Source organism: Equus caballus, chromosome 27 (assembly GCF_041296265.1).
Source record: "Equus caballus isolate H_3958 breed thoroughbred chromosome 27, TB-T2T, whole genome shotgun sequence".
NCBI lineage: Eukaryota > Metazoa > Chordata > Mammalia > Perissodactyla > Equidae > Equus > Equus caballus.
Window position 1 is genome coordinate 23,762,392 of NC_091710.1, and position 23,912 is coordinate 23,786,303.

Here is a 23,912-nt window from a genome sequence, read left to right on the forward strand (position 1 = left end):
GAAATAATGTATAACTGAAATCTCACATTGATGTAAACTATTATGAACTCAATAAAAAAACAAAAAAACAGACAGCAACAAAAAACCCCAGCTCTCAGTTTTGTTGATGTTTTCTGTTGTTTTTATCATCTCTATTTTGTTTATTCTGCACTAATCTTTATTATTTCCTTCCTTCTGCCAACTTTGAGCTTAGTTTGTTCTTTTTCTAGTACCTTGAGGTTTAAGTAGGTGGTTTGAGATCTTTCTTTTTTTAATATAAGGTGTTTATCACTATGAATGTTCCTTTCAGAACTGCTTTTGTTGCATCCCATAAGTTTTGAAATGTTGTATTTCCATTTTTTATTTGTCTCAAGATATTTTTTGATACCTGTTGATTTCTACTTTAACACATTGTTTGCTCAAGAGTATGTTGTTTAGTTGCTACATATTTGTGGATTTTCAAGTTTTCCTTCTGCTATTGGTTTCTAGTTTTATGTCATTGTGCTCACAAAAGATTCTTGATATGATCTCATTCTTAAATTTGTTAAGACTTGATTTTTGGCCTAACCTATGACCTATCCTGGAAAATGTTCCATGTGCACTTGAGGAGAATGGTATTCTACTGCTGTTGGATGGAACCTTCTGTATATGTTTGTTAGGTCTGTTAGGTCTAGTGTTGTTCAAGTCCACTGTTTCCTTATGGATTTTTCTGAATGGATGATCCGGTCAATATTGAAAATGCGGCAATGATGTCATGTAGTATTACTGTTTGGGTGACTATTTCTCTCTTCAGTTCTGTTAATATTTGTGTTGTATATTTAGGTATGCTGGTGTTGGGTACATATATATTTACAATTGTTATATCCTCTTAAGTTTACCTCTTTATCATTATAAAATAACCTGTTTTGTCTCTTGTGACAGTTTTTGACTTAAAGTCTATTTTATCTGATATATATGTAGCCCTCCCTGCTCACTGATTGCGATTTGCATGGATTATTTTTTTCCATCCCTTCATTTTCAGTCTGTCTGTGTCCTGATGGCTTAAGTGAGTCTCTTGTAGGCGGTGTATAATTGAATATTGCTTTTTATTTATCCAGCTACTCTATGTCTTTTGATTGTTGAGTATAATTCATTTACTTTCAAAGTAATTATTAACAAGGATTTGCCATTGCCATATTATTCATTGTTTTATATGTGTTTTGCAATTCTTTTGTCCCATTTTCGCTTTCTTATTGTCTTTGTGATTTTATGTTTTTTGGGGCACTGATACACTTTGATTCATTTCCCTTTATATTTTGTGTATTGACTACAGGTATTGTCTTTGTGACTACCACAAGGCTTACACAAAAAGCATATTTTGTTTTAACAGTTGATTTTAAGCTGAAAACTTAATTTTGGTCTCATACAAAACCTCTACACTTTTACCTCTCTCCCTCCACATTTTATGGTATTAATGTCATATTTTAACATCTTTTTATATTGTGTATCCATGAATGCATTCTTGAAGGTATAATTTTTTTATACTTTTGTCTTTTAACTTTTATACTAGTGTTAAAAGTTATTTACATACCACCATATTACAGTGTTGGAGTATACTGAGTTTGACTATATACTTGCCTTTATAGTGATTTTTATACTTTCATGTGTTTTCATGTTGCTAATTAGCATCTTTTCATTTCTACTTGAAGAACTCTCTTTTGCATTTTTTGTAAGACGAGTCTAGTGGTAATGAAGTGTTTCAGCTTTTGGTTTTCTGGGAAAGTCTTATCTCTTCTTCATTTCTGAAGGACAACTTTACTGGATATGGTATTCTTGGTTGGCAGTGTCTTTTGTTCTTTCAGCACTTTGAAAATATCATCCCACTCTTTCCTGGCCTGCAAGGTTTCTGCTGAGTAATCCGCTTATGGTCTTACGTGGGTTCCCTTATATGTAACAAGTCATTTTTCTCTTACTGCCTTCAAAATTCTCTTCATCATTGAATTTTATTTATTTATTTATAACATCTCTTTTGAAGACCTCCCTGTGTTCAATCTATTTAGCATTCTTTTGGCTTTATGTATATTTCCCTCCCAAGATTTGGGAAATTTTATGTCATTATTTCTTTAAATAAGCTTTCTGCCCTTTTCTCTGTCTCTGCTCCTTCTGGGACTCCGATAATGCATAAAAGTATTTCTTTTGATGGTGTCCTATAAATATCATAGGCTTTCTTTTTTCTTTTTCTTTTTTGTGCCTTTGATTGGATAATTTCAAGTGATTGCCTTTGAGTCCCTGTTTCTTCTGCTTTATCAACTGTGCTCTTGAAGCTCTTCATATGTAATTTTCAATTCAAACATTGTATTCTTCAGATCCAGAATTTCTGTTTGGTTCCTTTTTAAATTGATTTTCTCTTTGTTAAGCTTCTTATTATATTGCTTTCTTGATTTTGTTTGTCTATCTGTGCTCTCACTGCACTTAAGATGATTATTTTTCATTTTTTGTCAGGCAGTTTGTACAATTCCATGTCTTTGGGGTCTCCCTTAGAAGCTTTGTTTTCTTCCTTTAGTAGTGTCACGTTTCCTTGATTCTTTATGTTAACTAAAGCTTTGCATTTCTGCCTTCACATTTGAAGAAGTAGCCATATTCTCCAGTGTTTATTCACTCACTTAGGGAGAGAAAGAAGCCAGTCACCAGTCAGCTGAGCTAGAGTTTTGGGGTCTCTCAGAACTCTTCTGTGGGTATGCTCACTCCATTCCTCTTATTCTCTCATTGGTGGGACAGCTTAGGATAGCATGCCTTCTCTCAATCCCACAAAACCAGTCAAGGTGTGAAGAGCCCCCCATTTATTTTCCCTAAGGCAGTTCCCTGAAGTCTTCAAGATTGTGCACTTTCTCCCAGTTCGACAGAGTCAAGCCAGCTGCTGATATCCATGTGCTGTTTGCATGGTTGTGCACACTCTTATTGGAGGCTCACATGCACCATGTGCTGGGGAGTGTGGTGTGCCAGCTACAGGGGGTGTGTGTGGAGTGCTGGGGGTGTTCATTGGCTAGTTGTGGGTGTCCTCAGGTGAGGTGTCCTATTAGTTCTTTGATGGGGCTCTTGGTGGAGTCTGCGAGCCAGTCAATATATGTGGCTAGTTGTTGTGATCCATACACTGGTTTCTGTGAGCTCTCATCCATTTTCCCTACTCCTAGGTGTCCCCATACTATTCAGCTATACAAATCCCCTCAGTGTTCTGGGTGGGGTGAGACAAAAGTGGGCTTTCTTGGGCTGGGTCTTACAAGGTCGGGGAAACCAGGCTCTCACATCACTTTCATTTTCCCCTGTTGGAGAAATCATGGGTCAAGAGGGTCTCTCTAGGCATTGAGCTGTGCCACCTTGGGGGAGGGGTGATGTGTGTAAAGTGGAACTGTTCTTCTCACCCCCTTCAATGCATCTACTCTCATATTTGTTGTTCCACCAGAGGACTCGAACCTTTCAATTGGGTTCCTAGGCTCCAGTAAAGGTATTCTCATCCATGGTAGTTGTTAAAATAGGTGTTTCTGTGTGGGTGTTCAGCCTGGAGTCTCCTATTCTTCCATCTTGCTGATGTTACTCTCCTCTTCTTTTACACTATCAGACATAGTATAGTCTTAATTATTCGTGTTAACTGTAACCGTGTTCTGATATACACAGTACTTTCTTTACTATGCAGTCCAGGCTGGTGTGGGAGTCAGAGGCAGTAAATTAACACACCATCCCTAGTTCAGTTTTGTAAAGGGACACAGCCCTGACCATGAATTACATATAACATACACAAACTCACAGTCTTGGCAAGAATAAAAATAAATTAAAGACTAAGACAAAAACAAAATCAAAGCATGTTAGGAGAAAACACTCAGGAACAAGGAGTCAACAATTTTAAAGTTTTATGACCATTTGGGAATTAAAGAGCTAAGGAAAGAAAAATGAACACCCATCAATGGAGGAGTAAGTAGGATGACAAAACTTGGTTCAAAGAGCATTTCAGGAACTTAGTATTTTTCAGTATTGAAAAAGAAGTTGAGTGAAAGAAACCAATCTGAAAATGTTACATACTGTATGATTCCAACTAAATGACATTCTGGAAAAGGCAAAACTATGGAGACAGTAAAGATCAGTGGTTACCAGGGACCGAGGGGGAGATGAATAGGCAGAGCATGAAGGAATTTTAGGGCAGTGAAAATACTCTTTGTGATACCATAGCAATAGATACATGTCATTATACATTTGTCTAAGCCCATACACCACCAAGAGTAAACTTTAATGTAAGCTATGGACTTGAAGTGATTATGATGTATCAATGTAAGTTCATCAGTTGTAACAAATGTACCACTCTAGTGGGAGATGTTGATAATGGGGGAGACTTTACATGTGTGGGGTAGGGGTTATATGGGAAATCTCTGTACTTCCCCCTCATATCTTCTGTGATCCTTGAACTACTGTAAAAAATAAAGGCTTAATAACAAAAGAAATTGCAATAAAGTAAGATTGCCATTTATACACATTTGTAAAAGGAAGCATATTCTGAAGAAAGTATTAGTACTTTCTCATTATACTTAAATGTATTTTACTTTAGAAATAATTTTGATCATTGGTTTTGATTTGAATGTTAACTACATAAGCTTGGGTGATACAAGTATTACATCTTGTCTTCTCACCTATCACTTGGAGAATTTGTGTCAAATTTACTACAGGTAGCAAATACTTATTGACAAAGTGAGAAGAAGTATACAGAAAACCCATTTGGGGAGGTGGGTGAATGTGAAAGGTGGGCCTCTAGGGCTTTGAGAGCTAGAATAAATTTGATGTAGTTTGCATAGGATAGTGATGATAGCCATGAGGACTTGGGGCTACAGAAGGCAAACCCTGGAAGCTATCATCTAAAGAATAAGTGCTAATGAGATCAGAGATATATACTTGGGGAAGTTTACTTTGTTTTTATTTTTATAGTTGTTTGGAATGTGATATGTGAAATAAATCTTCTCCTATCTGTCCTTCAATTATCTTCTTTTAAAAATCTACCAACTGTTTTCTAAATGATTCTGATGCATATTTATTGTTTTGTGAATTGTTGCTGATTTCTGCCTTAAGAATGGCATAAGGAGAAATCAGAGGCTGCCCATGTGAGCATAGCCATACTGGGTTGAATGTAATTTTTATATTAATTCTTTAGCTCTTACTTTCTTTTTTATAGTTATAGTAGTTTGTTTATCTTTGAGTTTCTCATGTCTCTCATAAGTATTACCCACTCCTTTATGCACAATAAATTCAATCACCTAAATTTCTATGCAATGGTTAAGTAGTTCTCAAGAAGACAATTTCCACATTCCTCGTAGCAACTTAGGAAAAAATGAATGGAAATTTAAAGCCTGAAGAGAAATAAAATTTGCGTATCATAGATAGGTGATATTTTCTTATATTCTTTTTCCCTCTAGATAAAACCAGCTAATATACGTTGTAGGAAACCATTTGATGCAGATTGTGATTTTCCTGAATATTGCAATGGGATTACCCCACACTGTGGGCCTGACACTTTTGCACGCAATGGACAACCTTGTGATTCAGGTCAGGCCTACTGTTATGAAGGACGATGTCGGATGTTTAACAAACAATGTAAAGATTTAATCGGAGGAGGTAATGAACATAATTTTCTTCTTAGTTCCTAAGTTCTGATTATTCCAAGCTCTGTTATCCAATTCTATAGAACAAAAATATAAATGCAGTTGTTAATGAGTGTAGTCTTGCCTAGTGTATATTAGTCTTAAAGGAAATCAAATTCTTGATTCTGAATTTATATGGAATTCTCCTTTGCACAAGGAAGAAACCCCAAGTGGAAATACAGCTTCCTGGAAGATTATATAGAATTTATGGTGGTGGACTTTAGTTTACACTTAAATGAAACAAGAATTTTTGCTAGAACAAAGCACAGCTATCAGTAATATGTTGGATTTCAAGAGTGGTTCTGGTCAAAGAGGCTTGCTGATGATTGGGGGCTTCAGCTTATGACCTGTCTAGTCCAATTTGATAGCTTCCTGTAAATGTGTGGACCATTAGCTTCATTGAAATATACAATTTACTGCACATATGCAGTTCATGTTCTTTGAGAGAGTGAAATTTTTCTTTCTCAGTCCTCCGTTTAGGCCTTCTTTAGCCAGGTCATAGGCAAGAACTCAAGTATTGTCTAGGTCGATATGAATGCCAGGAATTTAAGGAGGAGATGAAATAGTTGCACCATCTGGCAAGACAATGGCTACATTAAAGCAGTATTTAAAACATAAGTGAGATAGAAACAAATTACCAGTAAAATTAGTAGGAGCATAAAAGTACCCCAGATCTATGATTCAGTGTTTCCCGAAGTAAAACCAGGAAAATAAATCTCAGTGCTGGCCAGATAAATTTAGAGTGGGGTAGTGGGATGTCAGCTAGGTATTCCCCCAGGTTATTTATCTTATTTACTGTTTCTTTAGGATTAGCAGTGATTTCAAGTGATTTTAAAGCCCTCTGTGAGAATGACAGGTTTTCTCCCAAAATAGTACAGATTTCTTCTTAGAGGCAAGTATAACATCTAAAGCATCTTAATTTTGAAGTAATGTCTGTCCAATCCTAGTGATCACTTGTGTTAATGCATCTAGGACATGATAAGTCTGGGTATAGCAATCAGCTTTTGTACTTATTTTTGGAAAATAATCCCATTATGTAAGCCTCCTGCAGAGCTTGGGCAAAAAAAGAAGCTGTTGAAAATTTGCCCAAAATCATCATTGTATTTCAATCCAAGTTAATTTTAATTCTTTGACTGGGGCATCTATGGACACTAATTAACTAGAATGGTCTTGATTAGGGTTTGATATAATTCTGAAGTAGGCATTAGCTTTCTAAGATAAAAACCATATATGATGTATAGGCAACAGCCAATAAAAATCTTATTCCACAGACCTAATACACGTCATCACATGTCACCAAATTATTGACTTCTGGCTAACATACGCTTATGCGGTTGTAATATTGAATGACATTATTCATGAAGCAATATCATTTAAAGTAGAGAAATCTATATATGTCTGGTAAAGGACCTTGATTTTAAGTAGTAAGTCCTTTGTTTTTTCTGTTAGATCAATAAAGGCACTTTAACTGGAAATGTACTTCCTTTTTCTAAGCTCCTAACAAAATTTTGTTTTGGTAAGTGTCTAGTCCCCACAGCATGCTCTACAGTGTTATTTCAGTACATGTAGATACTTCCTATTCTTGGCGTAATATAAATGATGATAAAGTTTTTGTGTCATTTAGTTTATGGTGATGTTTGTCCTCTAGAAGATAGAAAGTCTCATTCATTGTAAAGTTGCATACATTATTAAGGGAATTTGCCACAAAATTGAGTTGTGTGGCACCTAAAGTGATGTGATTACAAAACCAACAGTTATGTTATGGATTCTCAGCCTTAGCATTATTGATATTTTAGGCCAGACATTTTTTTCTTGTGAGAGGTGGAGGTGACGGGGATTGTGCTGTGCATTGTAGCATATTTAGCAGCATTCATGGCCTTTGCCTACTAGACACAATGCTTGCAGACATTTTTGATTTTCTCGAGTAGGGTGGGATTGATACTGGCTTCTAGAGGGTAGAAGTCAGGGATGCTGCTAAACATCCTACAATTCACAGAACAATCCCTACAACAAAGAATTTTCTCACCCCAAATATAAGGACTTACTAATGTCATCTTAATAATTGCTTTCTGTCTGTTTTTTTGGAAGAAAATATTTGCAAGTCACATATCTGATAAGAAATTAATATCAGAATATATAGAAAACTCCTAAAATTCAACAACAAAAAACAAACAGCCCAATTCAAAAATGTGCAAGGGACTTTAAGAGACATTTCTCCAAAAAAGATATACAACTGGTTAATAAGCATGTAAAAAGAAGCTCAACATCACTAATCAATAGGGAAATGCATATCAACACTACAGTGAGATACCACTTCACACCCATTAGAATGGCTACTATCAAAAAAACAGAAAACAACAAGTGTTGGTGAGGATGTGGAGAAATGTGAACCTTTGTGCTCTGTTGGTGGAAATGTAAAATAGTACAGCCACTGTGGAAGATGGTATGAGGTTTCTCAGACAATTGAAAATAGAATTACCATATGACCCAACAAGTCTACTTCTGAGTATATCCACAAAAGAATTGAGAGCAGTGTCAGGGAGAGATATCTGTACACCTATGTTCACAGCAGCATTATTCACAATAGCGAAAACTTGAAAGCAACCCAAGTGTCCATGAATGAATGAATGGACAAAGCAAAATGTGGTATGTACAAACAATGGAATATTGTTCAGAGTTAAAAAGGATGGCAATTTTGCCATATGCTAAACATAGATGAACCTGAAGGAAATTATGCTAAGTGAAATAAAGCAGTTATAAAATGATAAATACTGTATGATTCCACTGATATGAGATACCTAGTATTGTCAAAATCATAGACACAGAAAGTGGAATGGTCGTTGCCAGTGGCTTGGAGGAAGGAGAAATAGAGAGTTATTTTTTAATAGGTATAGAGTTTCAGTCTTACAAACTGAAAAGAGTTATGGGGATTAATGGTAGTGATAGTTGCACAATGATATGAATGTATTTAAAGCCACTGAACTCTACACTTAAAAATGGTTAAGATGGTAAACTTTATGTTATGTGTATTCTAACACAATAAAAAAATTGTGGAAAAACAAACAAAACCCAATTCATTTGATGTATGGAAACTCTCTCTCTTTAGAATTCTTTAAAATAATCCAACCAGAAAATTTTAAAGCTTTATTGCATTATTTCCTTACTCTGAAGCCCATTAGCAATCAATGTTTTACTCTTCTAACATCATATTTTGTGTATTTACATCTAAGTCTTTAATTTATTGAAGCTTGGGAACGGCTTTTCACCATCTTCTGTTCTTCCTTGAGTGTCTAAAATAGACTTGATACTTAAATATTTGTGGATTTTTTTTTAAAAAAGGAGGGGTGTCTTATGCCACCACAATGCTGGCATCATTCCCATTAGCATTTCATGTAGGGTGTGTGTAGTAGTCATGAACTCATTCAGCTTTAATCTGTCTGGAAAGATTTTATCTCCCCTTAATTTTTGAAGACCAGTTTTGCCAGTTATAAATTCTTTGTTGGCAGTTTTTTCTTACAGCTCTTTGAATATATCATACCATCATCTTCTGGCCTGTAAGGTTTCTGCTGGAAAATCCATGCATAGTCTGGAGGTTCCCTTGTATATGATGACTCACTTTTGTTCTACTTTCAAAATTCTCTATTTGTCTTTGAATTTTGACAATTTGATTATAATGTGTCTTGGTATGGATTTCTTTGAGTTCAACTTATTTGAGGTTCTTGGTCTTCCTGCATTTGGATGTCCATTTCTTTCCTCCAATTTGGGAAAATTTTTAGCCATTATTTCTTTGAATGTGCTTTCTGATCATTTCTTTCACTATTCTTCTTCTGGAACTCCCATAATGCTTCTATTAGTCTGCTTGAGGATGTCCCATAAGCCCCTTAAGCTTTCTTCACTCTTTTTCATTCATTTACTTTGTTTGCTCTTCTTATTAAATAATTCCCAATGTCCTGTCTTCAAGTTTGCTGATCCTTTTTTCTGCTTGATCTAATCTGTTGTTGTACTCCTCTAGTGCATTTTCCAGTTCAGTTAGTGTATTCCCAGCTCTATGATTTATGTTGTTACTTAGGGATCTGGAGAAATGGATCAACTCTTTCTCTCCCAAGGTGGAAATTGAGAGCTGGGATTGTTCATCCACTCACTTTGTGGTGAGCACTGGAGGGTACTATTGGTGTCTACTAGACCAAGCTACCACCTCTGTTGTCCCCTGAGCAACTAGACTGTGAAGACCCATGAGAGCTTCCAGAACTAGCAAGACAGATTCCAGTTCTTCGGGCAGCCACCTTGTAAATGTATGGGTGCTGGACCTACAAACAAATCTCTTCTCTCTGCTGGGTGCAGCTGGGAGCTAGATGGTCTCTTCCTGCCTGTAAGGCACTGTGCTGGTGTAGGGTCTCTGATGAGAAAGTGTCCTGAATCTCTTTACAGACTTCATTGAGTCTAGTTTTGCATTCCCCTGGAGTAAAGGAGCCTTTCATTCAGTTTAGGATTCATCACAAAGGGAATTTCTGCATGAATTGTTGCTGAGGCAGTGCATTTGTAAGAGGGAAGGAGAATCCAGGGCTTCCTACACTGCCATATTGCTGGTGTCTTTCTCCCTCTGGAATACCCCTCCCCCCCGCCAACATTATTGATATAATTGACATATAAAACTGTGTAAGTTTAAGGTGTACACTGTGTTGATTGGATACATTTATATGTTGCAAAATGATTAGAACCATTAGCATTGGCTAACACCTCTATCCTGTCACATAATTACCATTTCTTTTTTTCTAGTGAAGACTATAAAAATTTATTCTCTTACCAACTTTTAGGTATATGATACAGTAACATTGGCTATAATCACATGCTGTGCATTAGATCCCCAGAATTTGTAAATATTATAGCTGGGAGTTTGTACTCTTTGACAAATATCTCCCTATTTCCACTACCCAAAGGCCCTAATAACCACCACACTACTTCCTTGTTTCTCTGAGTTTGGCTTTTTTAGATTCCACATATAAGTCATTTCATACAGTATTCGTCTTCCTCTTTCTGATGTATTTCACTTAGTATAAGGCCTTCAAGTTTCATCCAGGTTGTCTCAAATGGCAGGAGTTACTTCTTTTCATGACTGAACAATATTCACATATATTCATATAGAATATTCATACATATATAATATTCATATATATAAGTGATTTGGTATATATATATCTATCACATTTTCATTTACATTCATCCATTGATGGACACTTAGCTTGTCTACATATCTTGGCTACTGTGAATGAGGCTGCAATAAATGTGGGAGTGGAGAATATCTCTTTGAGATCCTCACTTCAATTGTTTTGGATATATACCTAGAAGTAGGATTGCTGGATCTTATGGGAGTTCTATTTTTAAGATTTTGAGAAACCTCTGTACTATTTTCCATTGTGATTGCACCAATTTACATTTCCACCAACAGTGTACAAATGTTCCTTTTTCTCCACATCCTTGCCAACATTTGTTATCTTTTGTCTTTTTGATAATAGCAAATCTATCAGATGTGGTTTTGATTTGCATTTCCTGATGATTGGTGATGTTGGGCAGCTTTTCATGTACCTATTGGCCATTCATATGTTGTCTTCTTTGGAATACATATATTCATGTCTGTTGTCCATAGTCTAATGAAGTTATTTGTTTATACTTGTTTGCTATTAAGTTGTAAGAGTTCTTTACATAATTTGAATATGAATTTCTTATCAGCTATATGATTTGCAAATATTTTCTGTCTGTATATTGCCTTTTCATTTTGTTGATTGCTTATTTGCTGTGCCACAGCTTTTTAGTTTGATGGAGTCCCACTTATTTATTTTTGTTTTTGTTGCTTGTGCTTTTAGTGTCACATCCAGGAAATTACTGCCGGACTAACGTCAAAGACTTTTCCCCCTGTTTCCTTCTAGGAGTATTATTGTTTCAGGTCTTATGTTTAAGTCATTAACCTAATTTGAGTTCATTTTTGTGAGTGGTGCAAGATAGGGGTCCAATTTCATTCCTTTGCTTATGGTTATCCAGTTTTCCTAGCACCATCTACTGAAAAGACTACTTTCCATATTGAGTTTCTTGGATCCCTTGTCAAATATGAGTGGACTTATATATGGAGTTTATTTCTGAACTCTTGATTCTGTTCCATTGGTCCACGTGTCTGTTTTTATGCCAATACTATACTGTTTTGATCACTATAGCTTTGTAGTATAATTTGAAATCAGTAAATGTGATGCCTCTGGCTTTGTTCTTCTTTCTTAGGATTGCTTTGGCTATTTGGGGCCTTTTCTGAGTCCACAAAATTTAAAGATTGTTTTTTCTATTTCTGTAAAAAATGCCATTGGATTTTTTATAGGAATTTCATTGAATCTATAGTTGGTTTTGGGTAATATGGCCATTTTAACAATGTAATTGTTCTAATACTTGAATATTGGATATCTTCACATTTGTTTGTGTCTTCCTCATTTCTTTTATCAAAGTCTTGTTTTCAGTGTACAGATATTTCACCTCCTTGGTTAAATTTATTCCTAAACATTTTATTTTTGATGCTATTGTAAATGGGGTTAGTTAATTTCTTTTTCACATGTTTTGTTATTAGTGGGTAGAAATGCAACTTGTCTACTGTATGTTGATTTTGTATCCTGCAAGTTTACTAAATTCATTTATTAATTCTAAGAATTTTTTGATGGAGCTTAGGATTTTCTACATATAACATCCTATCACCTGCAAACAAAGGCAATTTTATTTCTTCCTTTCTGTTTTTGATGCCTTTTACTTCTTTGTCTTGCCTAATTGCTCTATCTAGGATTTCCAGTACTATGTTGAATAGGAATGGTGAGAGTGAGCCTCATTGTCATTTTCCTGATCTTAGAGGAAAAACATTCAACCTTTCACCATCGAATATGACATAGGCTGTGAACTTGTCATATATGGCCTGTATTGCATTGAGGTATATTCCTTCTATATTCAATTTGTTGAGTGTTATTATCATGAAAAGATGTAGTATTATCAAATGCCTTTTCTGCATCTATTGAGATAATTGTATCATTTTTATCTTTTCTTCTATTAATGTGGTGTATTATGTTTATTGATTTGAATATATTGAACCAGCCTTGCATCCCAGGGATGAATCAATACAACTTGATCGTGGTGAATTATCCTTTTCTTGTGCTTTTGAACTTGGTTTGCTAATATTATGTTGAGAGCTTTAGCATCTGTATTTATCAGGGTTATTGATCTGTAATTTTCTTTTCTTACAGTATCATTTTCTCGCTTTGGTATCAGGATAATGCTGGCCTTATAAATTGAGTTTGGGAGTGTGTTCTCTTCAGTTTTTTGGGAAGAGTTTGAGAAGGTTTTGCATTAATTCTTTAAAAGTTTGGTAGAATTCCCCAGTGAAACCATGTGGTCCTAGACTTTCCTGTGTTGAGACATTCTTGATTATTGATTCAATCTTCTTATTTGTTATTTGTTCAGATTTTCTATTTCTTCATCATTCATTCTTGATAGTTCCATATGTCTTTTTGGGTTTTATCCATTTCTTCTAGGTTATCCAGTTTGTCTATGTACAATTATTCATAGTAGTCTCTCATGATCCTTTGTATTTCTGTAGTATCAGTTCTAATGTCTCCTTTTTAAATTCTGATTTTATTTGAGTCCTCTTTTTTTCTGAATTAGTCTATTTAAAGTTTTGTCAATATTCTTTATCTTTTAAAAAAACAGCTCTGAATTTCATTGTTATTTTCTATTGTTTTTCTTGTCTCTATTTCATTTATTTCCACTCTATTTATTTCCTTTCTTCTGCTAACATTGGGCTTAGTATGTTGTTTTTCTAGTTCCTTGTGGTGTAAAGTGAAGTTCTTTACTTGAGATCTTTCTTTTTACTTCATGTAGGTGTTTATTGCTGCAAAATTTCCTCTTAGAACTGCTTTTGCAGCATCCTATAGGTTTTTGTATGTTATGTTTCCATTTTTGTTTGTTTTAAGATGTTTCTTAATTTCCCTTTTGATTTCTTCTTTGGCTTATTGGTTGTCCTGGAGCATGTTGTTTAATCCTCACATATTTGTTAAATTTCCAGTTTCGCTTCTGTTATTGATCTCTGGTTTTACACCCTTGAAGTTGGAAAAGATACTTGGTATGCTGTCAATCTTCTTAAATTTTCTAAGCTTTGTTTTGTGACCTAATGTGTGCTCTATACTGGAGAGTGTGACATATGCACTTCAGATGAATGTGAATTCTGCTGCTGTTAGAAGGAATGTTCTGTATATGTCTGTTAGTTCCCTTTGGTCTAATGTATGGTTCAAGTGCAACATTTCCCTGTTAATTTCCTGTCTGGATGACCTATCCATTGTTCGTAGTGCTGTATTGAGTTCCCCTATTATTACTGTGTTGTTGCCTATTTCTCACTTCAGATCTTTTAGTACTTGCTTAGTATATTTTAGGTGCTCCAATGTTGGGTGCATATATATTTAAGGTTGTTATATCCTCTTGATGAGTTCACCTCCTTATCATTACATAATGACCATGTTAGTCTCTTGTTACTGTTTTTAGCTTAAAGTCTATTTTTTCTAATATAAATATAGCTACCACTGCTCTCTTTAGGTTTCCACTTGCATGAAATATATGTTGTGATCCCTTTACTTTGAGCTTCTGTGTATCCTTAAAGCTCAAGTGACTCTTGTAGGCAGCATAGTTGAGTCTTGTTTTTTTGTCCATCAAGCTACTCTGTGCCTTTTGAAAAGAGAATTCGATTCATTAACATTTAGAGAATTAATGATACTTAATGACTAACTAATGCCATCTTATGAATTCTTTTCTGGCTACTTTGTAGTCCCATTTTTTTCCTTCTGTCATAAATTGATGACTTTCTGTAGTGGTGTGCTTTGATTACCTTGTATTTGTCTTTTGTGTATGTACCTTAGATGTTTCTTTTGTGGCTTTCATGAGGCTTCCATAAAAAAACTAATATACATATATATATATAATCCCAATAGCAGTTTAACTTTGGTCACATTAAAAAAACTATCCTTTTACTCTTTTCTTTTATATATCTATATCTATATTTTTGGTGAGGAAGGTTGGCCCTGAGCTAACGTATGTTGCCAATCTTCCTCTTTTTGCTTGAGGAAGATTGTCACTGAGCCAATATCTGTGCCAATCCTCCTCTATTCTGTTTTTGCAACACCACCATGCCATCGCCTAATGAGCAGTGCTAGGTCTGCGCCTTGGATCCAAACTTGTGAACCCCAAGCTGCCAAAGCAGAGTGCCTGAACTTACCCACTACACTACCAGGCTGTCCTGGATTGTATTCTTGAGTTCTTGGTTTGTTAGTTCTTTATTAGAATATAGAAATGCAACTGATTTTTGTAAGTTGATTTTGTACTCTGCAACTTTGCTATAGTTGTTGATTATTTCCAATAGTTTTCTGATGGATTCTTTAAGGTTTTCTATATATAAAATCATGTCATCTGCAAAAAGTGAGAGTTTCACTTCTTCATTGCCTATTTGGGTTCCTTTTATTTCTTTTTCTTGCCTAATTGCTCTGGCCAAAACATCCAGTACTATGTTGAACAAGAGTGGTGAGAGTGGACACACTTTTCTTGTTCTTGTTCTCAGAGGCATGATTTTCAGTTTTTCCCCATTGAGTATCATGTTGGCTGTCAGTTTGTCATATATGGCCTTTATTATATTGAGTACTTTCCTTCTATACACATTTCATTGAGTGTTTTTGTCATAAATGGAGGTTGGATCTTGTCAAATGCTTTCCCTTCATTTATTGAGATGATCTTGTGTTTTGTTAATGTGTTCTATCACATTTATTGATTCTCAGATGTTTAATCATCCCTGCTGCTGGTATAAATCCCACTTGATCATAGTGTATGATCTCTTTAATGTGTTGCTGTATTTGTTTTGCCAATATTTTGTTGAGAATTTTTGCATCTATGTTCATCAGCAATATTGGCCTGTAATTTTCCTTCTTTCTGTTTTCCTTGTCTGTCTTTGGCATCAGGGTGATGTTGACCTCATAAGATGTGTTAGGAAGTGTTGCATCTTCTTCAACTTTTTGGAATAGTTTAAGAAGGTTAGGTATTAAATCTTCTTTGAATATTTGGTAGAATTCTCCAGAGGAGACATCTCGTCCCGGACTTTTATTTTTAGAGAGGTTTTTGATTACTGTTTCAGTCTCTTTAATTGTGATTGGTCTATTCAGATTCTCTGTTTCTCCTTGATTCAGTTTTGTGAGGTTGTATAAGTAGGAATTTATCCATTTCTTCTAGATTGTTCAATTCGTTGGCATATAGTTCATACTATTCTCTTATTTTGCATTTCTTTTTCTCTTATTTTGTATACCTTTGCATTTCTGTGCTATCCGTTATAATTTCTCCTCTTTAATTTCTAATTTTATTTATTTGAGGCTTTTCTCTTTTAATCTTAGTGAATCTGGTTTGTCAATTTTATCTCAAAGAATCAGCTGTTTATTTCATTGATCCTTTCTACTTTTTCTGTTTCAATTTCATTTATGTCTGCTCTAATTTTTAGTATTTCCCTCCTTCTGCTGACTTTTGGCTTTGTTCTTCTTTTTCTAATTCTGTTAATTTGTAGTTTAAGATTGCTTATTTGAGATTTTTCTTGTTTGCTAAAGTAGGCCTATATTGCTATGAATTTCCCTCTTAGGACTTCTTTTGCTGCATCCCATTTGAGTTGGTATGGTGTATTTTCATTTTCATTTGTTTCCAGATATTCTTTGATATCTCCTTTCATTTCTTCAGTGATCCATTGGTTGTTCAGTAGCATGTTGTTTAGTCTCCTCATATTTGTCACTTTCCCAGCTTTTTTCTTGTAATTGATTTCTAGTTGCATAGCATTATGGTCAGAAAAGTTGCTTGATATGATTTCAGTCTTCTTCAATTTATTGAGGCTCACCTTGTTTCCCAACATATGGTGTATCCTTGAGAATGTTCCATGTGCACTTGAGGAGAATGTGTATTCTGCTGTTTTTGGATGGAGTGTTTTATACATATCTATAAAGCCCATCTGGTCTATCTTTTTGTTTAAATACCCTATTTCCTTGTTGACTTTCTCACTGGATGATCTATCCATTGGTGTAACTGGGGTGTTGAGGTCCCTTACTGTTATGATATTGTTGTTAATATTGCCTTTTAGGTTTGTTAACAGTTGCTTTATGTACTTTGGTGCTCCTGTGTTGGGTGCACATATATTTATAAGTGTTATGTCTTCTTGGTGTAGTGTCCCTTTTGTCATTATACCCCGCCCCTATTTGTCTCTCACTGCCGTTTTTATCTTGAAGTCTAGTTTGTCTGATATAAATAAGGCAACACCTGCTTTCCTTTGTTTGCCATTAGCTCAGAGTATCATCTTCCATACCTTCACTCTGAGCCTGTGTTTGTCTTTAGAGCTGAGATGTTTTTCTGGGAGGTGGCATAGTGTTTGGTCTTGTTTTTTAATCCATCCTGCCACTCCCTGTCTTTTGATTGTGGAATTCAATCCATTTACATTTAGAGTGATTATTGATATATGAGGGCTTAATGCTGCCATTTTATCACTCATTTTCCAGTTGGTCTGCATTTCCTTTATTTCTTGTCCTGTGTATTTCAGAGTACCAATTCAGTTTGGTAGTTCTCTATAACAGTTATCCCAGTGTTCTCTTCATTTATCATTTCTGTCTCTGTTCTTATTATTTGTCTAGTGATTACTATGATGTTCGTACAAAAAGTCTCATGGATGAGATAGTCCATTTCTGATAGCCTCTTACTTCCTTAAACTAAGCTGTTTCCATCCCTTTCCTCTTCCCCTTCTAAGTTATTTTTGTCACAGCTTATTCTATCTTGTGTCGTGAGTTTGTGGTTAAAATGTTAAGATTACATTTATTTCTGATGTTTTCTTTTCCTGTGTCTTTAATGTTACAATTAAATGTTTACTAACCTATTCTGATGAGGGCTACAATTCTCTGATTTTATCTGCCTGTTTATCGCCCTGCTCAAGGCTTTTTAAACCCTTTCTTTTTTTTCAGGTATGAGGTCCTTCTTGAGCATTTCTTTTGTGGGGGGTAGGTTTTGTGGTGATGAGCTTCCTTAGCTTTTGTTTATCTTGGGATATTTTAATTTCTTTTCATATCTGAAGGATGTTTTCACTGGATAGAGTATTCTTGGCAAAAAGTTTTTGTCTTTCAGAATTTTGAGTATATCATTCCACTCTCTCATAGCCTGTCAAGTTTCTGCTGAGAAATCCACTGAAAGCCTGATAGGGACTCCTTCCTAAGTTATGTTTATCTGCCTTGATGCTCTTAATATTTTTCTTTGTCATTGACTTTTGCCAGCTTTAGTACTATATGCCCTGGAGAAGATCTTTTTACATTGATATAATTAGGAGTTATATTAGCTTCTTTTACTTGTATATTCAGTTCCTGTCCCAGGAAGTTCTTAGTTATTATTTCTTTGAATGAACTTTCTGCTCCATTCTCCTTCGTTTCCTCCTCCTGAATAGCTATAATCCTTATGCTGCATTTCACAATTGAGTCAGATATTTCTTGGAGAATTTCTTCATTTATTTTTAGTCTTACTTCTCTCTCCTCCTCCATCTGAAGAATTTCTATATTTCTGTCCTCCAGACTACGAACTCTGTCCTCTATAATATCAGCTCTGTTATTCAGGGAGTGCAAATTTTTATCTCATCCATTGTGTTTTTCATCCCCAACATTTCTGCTTGGTTTTTCTTTATAGTTTCAATATCTTTTGTGAAGGATTCTCTCTGTGCTTTAATTTTGTTTTTGATTTCATTGAGATTTTTTTATCATAGCTATTTTGAATTCTCTTTCATCTAGATTGTAAATGTCTGTGCATTCAGGATTGATTTCTGGATGCTTATCATTTTCCTTCTGGTCTGGAGTATTAATATATTTCTTCATACTATTCGATGGCATGGATTTGTGCCTTGACATAGTGATAGTATCTGATTGCAGCTTCCATCTTCACCCACTGGGTGTGGGTCAAGAGCTCTGTATTCTGAACCTGCCACGACCCCTGGCATCTGTGCCTCTCCTTAGAATCTATGCTGACAGTTCTTATCTGTGATTTCTAGTTCACTTGCTCACAGCTGCTGTTTTGCTAATCTCTGCATGGGCACTCTGGCTGACCAGCTGAGCCAGAGTGCTGGGTGGAGGGAGGGGCTCTTTCATTTGTGTGATCCTGGGGGTGTTCTCACTCTGCCCTTGCTATCTGCTCTCCTTGGGTGCTGACTTGATGGAGACACCCCCACAATATCTTTGCCACCTCTGTGTGGGGCTTTCCCACAGGCTGTGTGGGAACTTGGAGAGTGAAGATGTTCCTGCAAAGATGCATCCCTCCCCCACTTTTCTCAGAGCCATGCATGGTCCTGTGCCCTGGGTCACTGCCATTCAGGAGAGAGAGGAGATTCCTTTACCTCCTTCCACTTCCTCCAGGGAGTCCAGCACTTCCACCTTCAGATGTATTGTTGTGTGGGTCTCTCAGACATTTTTTTGTGTTGTGTGAATGTCTTCTGTTGGTTTATGAATGTCCTTTGTGGTGTATCTTGGGAGGAGAGTCTAAGGGTAGAGCTCACTCCACCATGATGCTGATATCACTCTCCTCCCTACATATTTTTTTAAATTGAGGTATAATTGACATATTATATTAGTATCAGGTGTACAACATAATGTATATCTTTCAAAATAATCACTAAAATAAGTCTAGCTAACATCTGTCACCACAAATAGTTACACAATGTTTTTTATTGTAATGAGAGCTGCATCTATTTTATATGGTGTATCCATTAATAAATTGTTGGAACTATAGTTACTTTTAATACTTTTGTCATTTAACATTTATACTAGAGTTAAGTAGTTAACACATCACCCTATTATAGTATTAGGGTATTCTAAATTTAACTATAAGCTTATATTTACCAGTACATTGCATATTTTCATGTTACTAATTAGCATTCGTTTCAGCTTGTAGAACTCCTTTCAACATTTCTTGTAAGGCAGGTTTAGTAGTGATGAATTCAGTCAGGTTTTGTTTATTAGGGAAACTTTTTATTTTACTTTCAATTCTGAAGGACAACTTTTCTGAGTAAAGTATTCTTGGTTGACATTTTCTTTCTTTTAGCGCTTTGAATATATCATCCCATTTTCTTCTCACCTGCAAGTCTCTGCTGAGAAATGTTTCTCTTGCTGCTTTTATAATTCTCTTGTTGTCTTTGATTTTAGATAGTTTTGGTATGTGTATTATACAAGATCATTTTATTTGAAATTTTGAAGTAATGTATAAGCTCCATGAATTTGGATATCTAAACCCCTTCCCAGGTTTGGGAAGTTATTAGCCATTATTTCTTTAAATAAGCTTTCTCTCTCTTTCTCCCTCTTTTTTCCTTGTGGGGCTCCAATAATGTATTCATTATTTCTTTGATTGCATCCCACAAGTCCTGTAGGCTTTCTTCATTCCTTTTCTTTTCTTTTTCTCCTCTGATTGGGTAATTTTAATTGATCTGTCTTCTAGCTCATTTATTCTCTCTTTTGCTTGTTCAAGTCTGTTGGTGACACTCTTGGATTCTTCCGTTCAGTCATTGTATTCTTCTCCTCTAAAACTGCTTTTGTATAATGTTTCTATTTGTTAAACTTCTCACTTTGTTCTTGTATTGTTTTCCCTATATATTTAAATTGTTTACTATTTTCTCTTGTAGCTCTCTAAATATCTTTAGAACAATTATTTTGACTTCCTTGTCAGACATTTCCTGGATCTCCATTTCTTTGGGGCCACTTAACTATGTGTTCTTTTGTTGGTAGCATATTTCCCTGATTTTCATGATACTTGTAGACTTGTGTAGGTGTCTGTGCATTTGAAGAAGCAGTCACCTCTTTTAGACTTTGTGGACTGACTTTGGTAAGGGAAGTCTTTCACTTGCAGGTGGGGGCATACTTGACTGTTGTGACCATGGGTCTAATGGAGCAGGGCACCATGTGTAGGGGTGCATGGTTGCACCAGGTCTAGGGGTGGGTATGATGTCTCTTTGGCTCAGGCTGCTGGTATTGACAACTGTGTGGTTCTTGGTGAGCACTATGGGGGTCTGCAGTGTCTGTAAGCTGATAGAGTCCTAAGCATCCCCACTAGGTCTGGCGGCTAGGGACTGAGGGCAGACAGTGGTGGTGGCCAGAGCTGGTGGTGTGCATACCCTGTCTTCAGGAGCCAACAGCAAGTGTCCATGTAGTTGCAAGGCCAAGTTATAGACACACACGTAGTGATGGGGACTAGGTCAAGTAGCAAGGCCTGGGACCAACTATGGGCTCATTGGCAGCTGCAGAGACTCTGGCTGTTGACGTGCTTTCCTGTGACTGCACACTCTTCCTCAGGTGTGCACACTGCAGTGAAGCTCAATGACAGGGGTCAAGCAGGAGTCATGCAGGTACACAGCTGTTGGGCCTAGGTACAGGTTAGTGCAGTGGTGCTTCAAGTGACAGAAGACAGGACCTCATCCAGGCCCAGAAGACTCTAGCTGTTGATGCACTCACTCTTGGCTGCATATCCTTCCCCACCAAGGCATGTGCATTGCAGTGGAGGTCAATGATAGGTGTCAGGCTGGTGGTGTGCAGGTCCACAGCTAGAGGGGCTAGTCCCAAGCACAGGCTTGGTGGTGGGGTTCAGCTAGGGGTTCTATGCTGGTAACTTGAATTCATGCAGGTACAGAAGCTCTAGCTGACTGTAGGCATTGCTACTGTGCTCTGATGGGGGTGGGGATTGTCTCAGTTCACGGGTGTCTTATATTTGCACAGCAGCAGAGACCTTCGATTACTACTGGTGTGGTTGCTGCGGTCCATTTGGGGGAATGATTGAGGTAGTGGTGTCAGTGAATGTGAATAGCTGTGGGGTGAAAGCTAGTAGAGATCTGCATGGGGTCCTCAGCCACTGTACTGGTCTTGGCTTCATCAATGGTAAAATCTGCTGAGTTCATCTCCGAGCAAGTGTCTGTGAACTGCAGTGCTCCGTTTCTGTGTCTGTTATTAATACCCTTTGCTTTTCTTCCTTGTTCCTAGCTGGCTTAATATGTCTCAGCTTTGCCAGTCTGGATTGGGTGAAACTGAAGCAGGACCTTTATGCAGTGCCCTGAGAGACTGGAGAAGTTAGTCACTCACTCCTCTCATCCTTTCCTGGCAAGAAGAGTTCTTTCTAACTGGGAAATTCCTTCTTGGCACTGAACAATGCTGGTTTTGGGGATGAGATCAAGTCGGCAAAATGAAGTTGTCTTTTTTTTCTCTCCTTGTATGATTTTTTCCAGTTTTTTTTTGTTGTTGTTTCACTGTGTTGCTAAAATTTCCTGAGTGGACTGTAGTGGTTTCCTGGAGCTGTTTTGGTTCATGGATAGTGTCCAATCAGTGATCTTTGTAGGGAGATGGAGAAGCTGGATTCTCCTACTTGGGCTGTTTTTTCCCACTTACTTTTCTCAATGCAATATATTTTTTATGGCTCTTAGTTCAGGTCTAGACCATGACTTAAATTTCATTTCCTTTGTTTATCCTCTGTATTACAATATTAAGCATGTCTAGAATCATTATATTGGTAGTTTCATTGGGGAGACCTTGAGGAAAAAGTAGTTTCTATAGGAATTTGAGGAGGCAAATGGAAAAAGCAAAAAGACTACAGGTGGTCATGGCAAAGCAGGAGAAAGAATATTACAGGCACGAGGAGGATAAGTTTAAGAGTGGTTCCTCTTCTTTGAATTTTGCCACAGAATTTCTGAGGGATGCATTTTTTGGGTCAGAATTTTGTGTTTTGAAACCTTAGGATATCAATAATAAAGACTGATCCTTGAATATTTGGCAGTTTTCCTCTCTTCTGTTCTAAGCTCTTGGATCTATTACTTTCCACATACCAAAAGTTCCCCATGATTGCAATTGTAATTCTAAACCATCTTTGGTGAAATTGTACTGGTTAATGGGGTAAACTAAGACTTGGGATTAAATTGAGAATCAGCAAAATTCTGTCAGGTGTGTTTTAGATGTAGAAGGGCCAATTTTAACACAAAGAATCACTACAGACAGCATCTGTAAGATGTAAGACTGCATCTCAGTATTTTGATGATTTCTTTCAATACTATACAGTTAATATAAAAATGGAAGCAGTCAAACATGGGTTATCTCCAAGGGTGCTCCAGGGAACTTCCACCGCTCTGAAAAACAGAGCATCCTTTCCAGGGCCTTTTTTGGTTCAACTTCTGAGGTCAGGATGGCAGGTATTTCTGTGTTGTTTTCCTGATTCAAAGACCTGTTGTCCTGTTCGAGCCACTCCTGACCAGAATGTTTTTATCCAGGACTATGCCCATTGTGGTTCTATCATCTAATTACCCTGGGGCCCAAGAGATTTATGCATACGTGGCAGCAGCTTTCCTATCCTTGCCTCCATTTTGCAGGCTTTGAATTGAAGTCACCGTGAAACCCCAAAGCACAAAGATAGCGATTGGAATTTAAGTTTGGAACATCTTAGGACAGAACCTTGACACTCTTACAGTGGGGCTGAAGTTGCTGATGTTCAGATGCGTGCTCTGGACAGACAATGCCAATGGCTGTTCACATCAGGAACTGTAATGCTCTGCTGTGTGAATGCTCTTGGCAGAGGTTCTGAGAAAGTAGTGGCATCAAGAGGATTCATTTTTCACCTAGTAGGGCCAAGTAGAAGTCAATAACTGTATTTTGTTTTTGTTTTTCTGTTTTTGAGGGGTTTTGTGGGTTTGTTTCTATTTTTCTTTGTTTCCTTATGTGGCTGCAAGAAACTCTAGAGGAAAGGCATTTATTTTGTGGGCTTTCCCTCTAGTGCCTGTGAAGTGACTGCAGCAGCTTACTGAGCAGCTCCCCAGGCCACTCAAGGGAGCTGTAGACTGATTGGAAAGGGCAGTTCCGATGTGCAGTAAAGCAGTGATATACAACAAACAATGACCTGTCCCTATATAAACATTGGTATTTTGTTTATCATGGATTTTCCCTCCAATTAATTTTGATTTTTAAAAAATATTGCATTAAGATGTTATTTGATTATTGAGTTTCTGTTTGTCTACCCCCTTAAATTTTACACAATCTACTCATGGCCCAGTACAGAATTTGGGGGAATTGGGAAGTTTAAATTAGATGTAATCAAAACAGTATTTTGATTGGAGCAAAGCAAACAGAAACTAATTACTTATTGGATGAGTTTAAGAGTAGACCCTTTCAAAAGAGAATGGCTGACTATGGTGGATTCTGCTCA

At 36.5% G+C, this 23,912-nt stretch overlaps 1 protein-coding gene across 42 annotated transcripts in view; it reads left to right on the plus strand.

Annotated features, from left to right (window-relative positions):
* LOC100630731 (disintegrin and metalloproteinase domain-containing protein 5) overlaps positions 1-23,912 on the plus strand; it is a 212,597-nt gene that overhangs the window by 100,473 nt on the left and 88,212 nt on the right. For all 42 annotated transcript variants that reach the window (XR_011433233.1, XR_011433232.1, XR_011433234.1 and 39 more), the window contains one exon: positions 5,412-5,610. Coding sequence is in view for 18 of the 42 variants with exons in the window: in XM_070253015.1 (XP_070109116.1) it covers positions 5,412-5,610 (199 nt within the window). In the remaining 24 variants the exon portion in view is untranslated. The remainder of the gene's footprint in view (positions 1-5,411; positions 5,611-23,912) is intronic.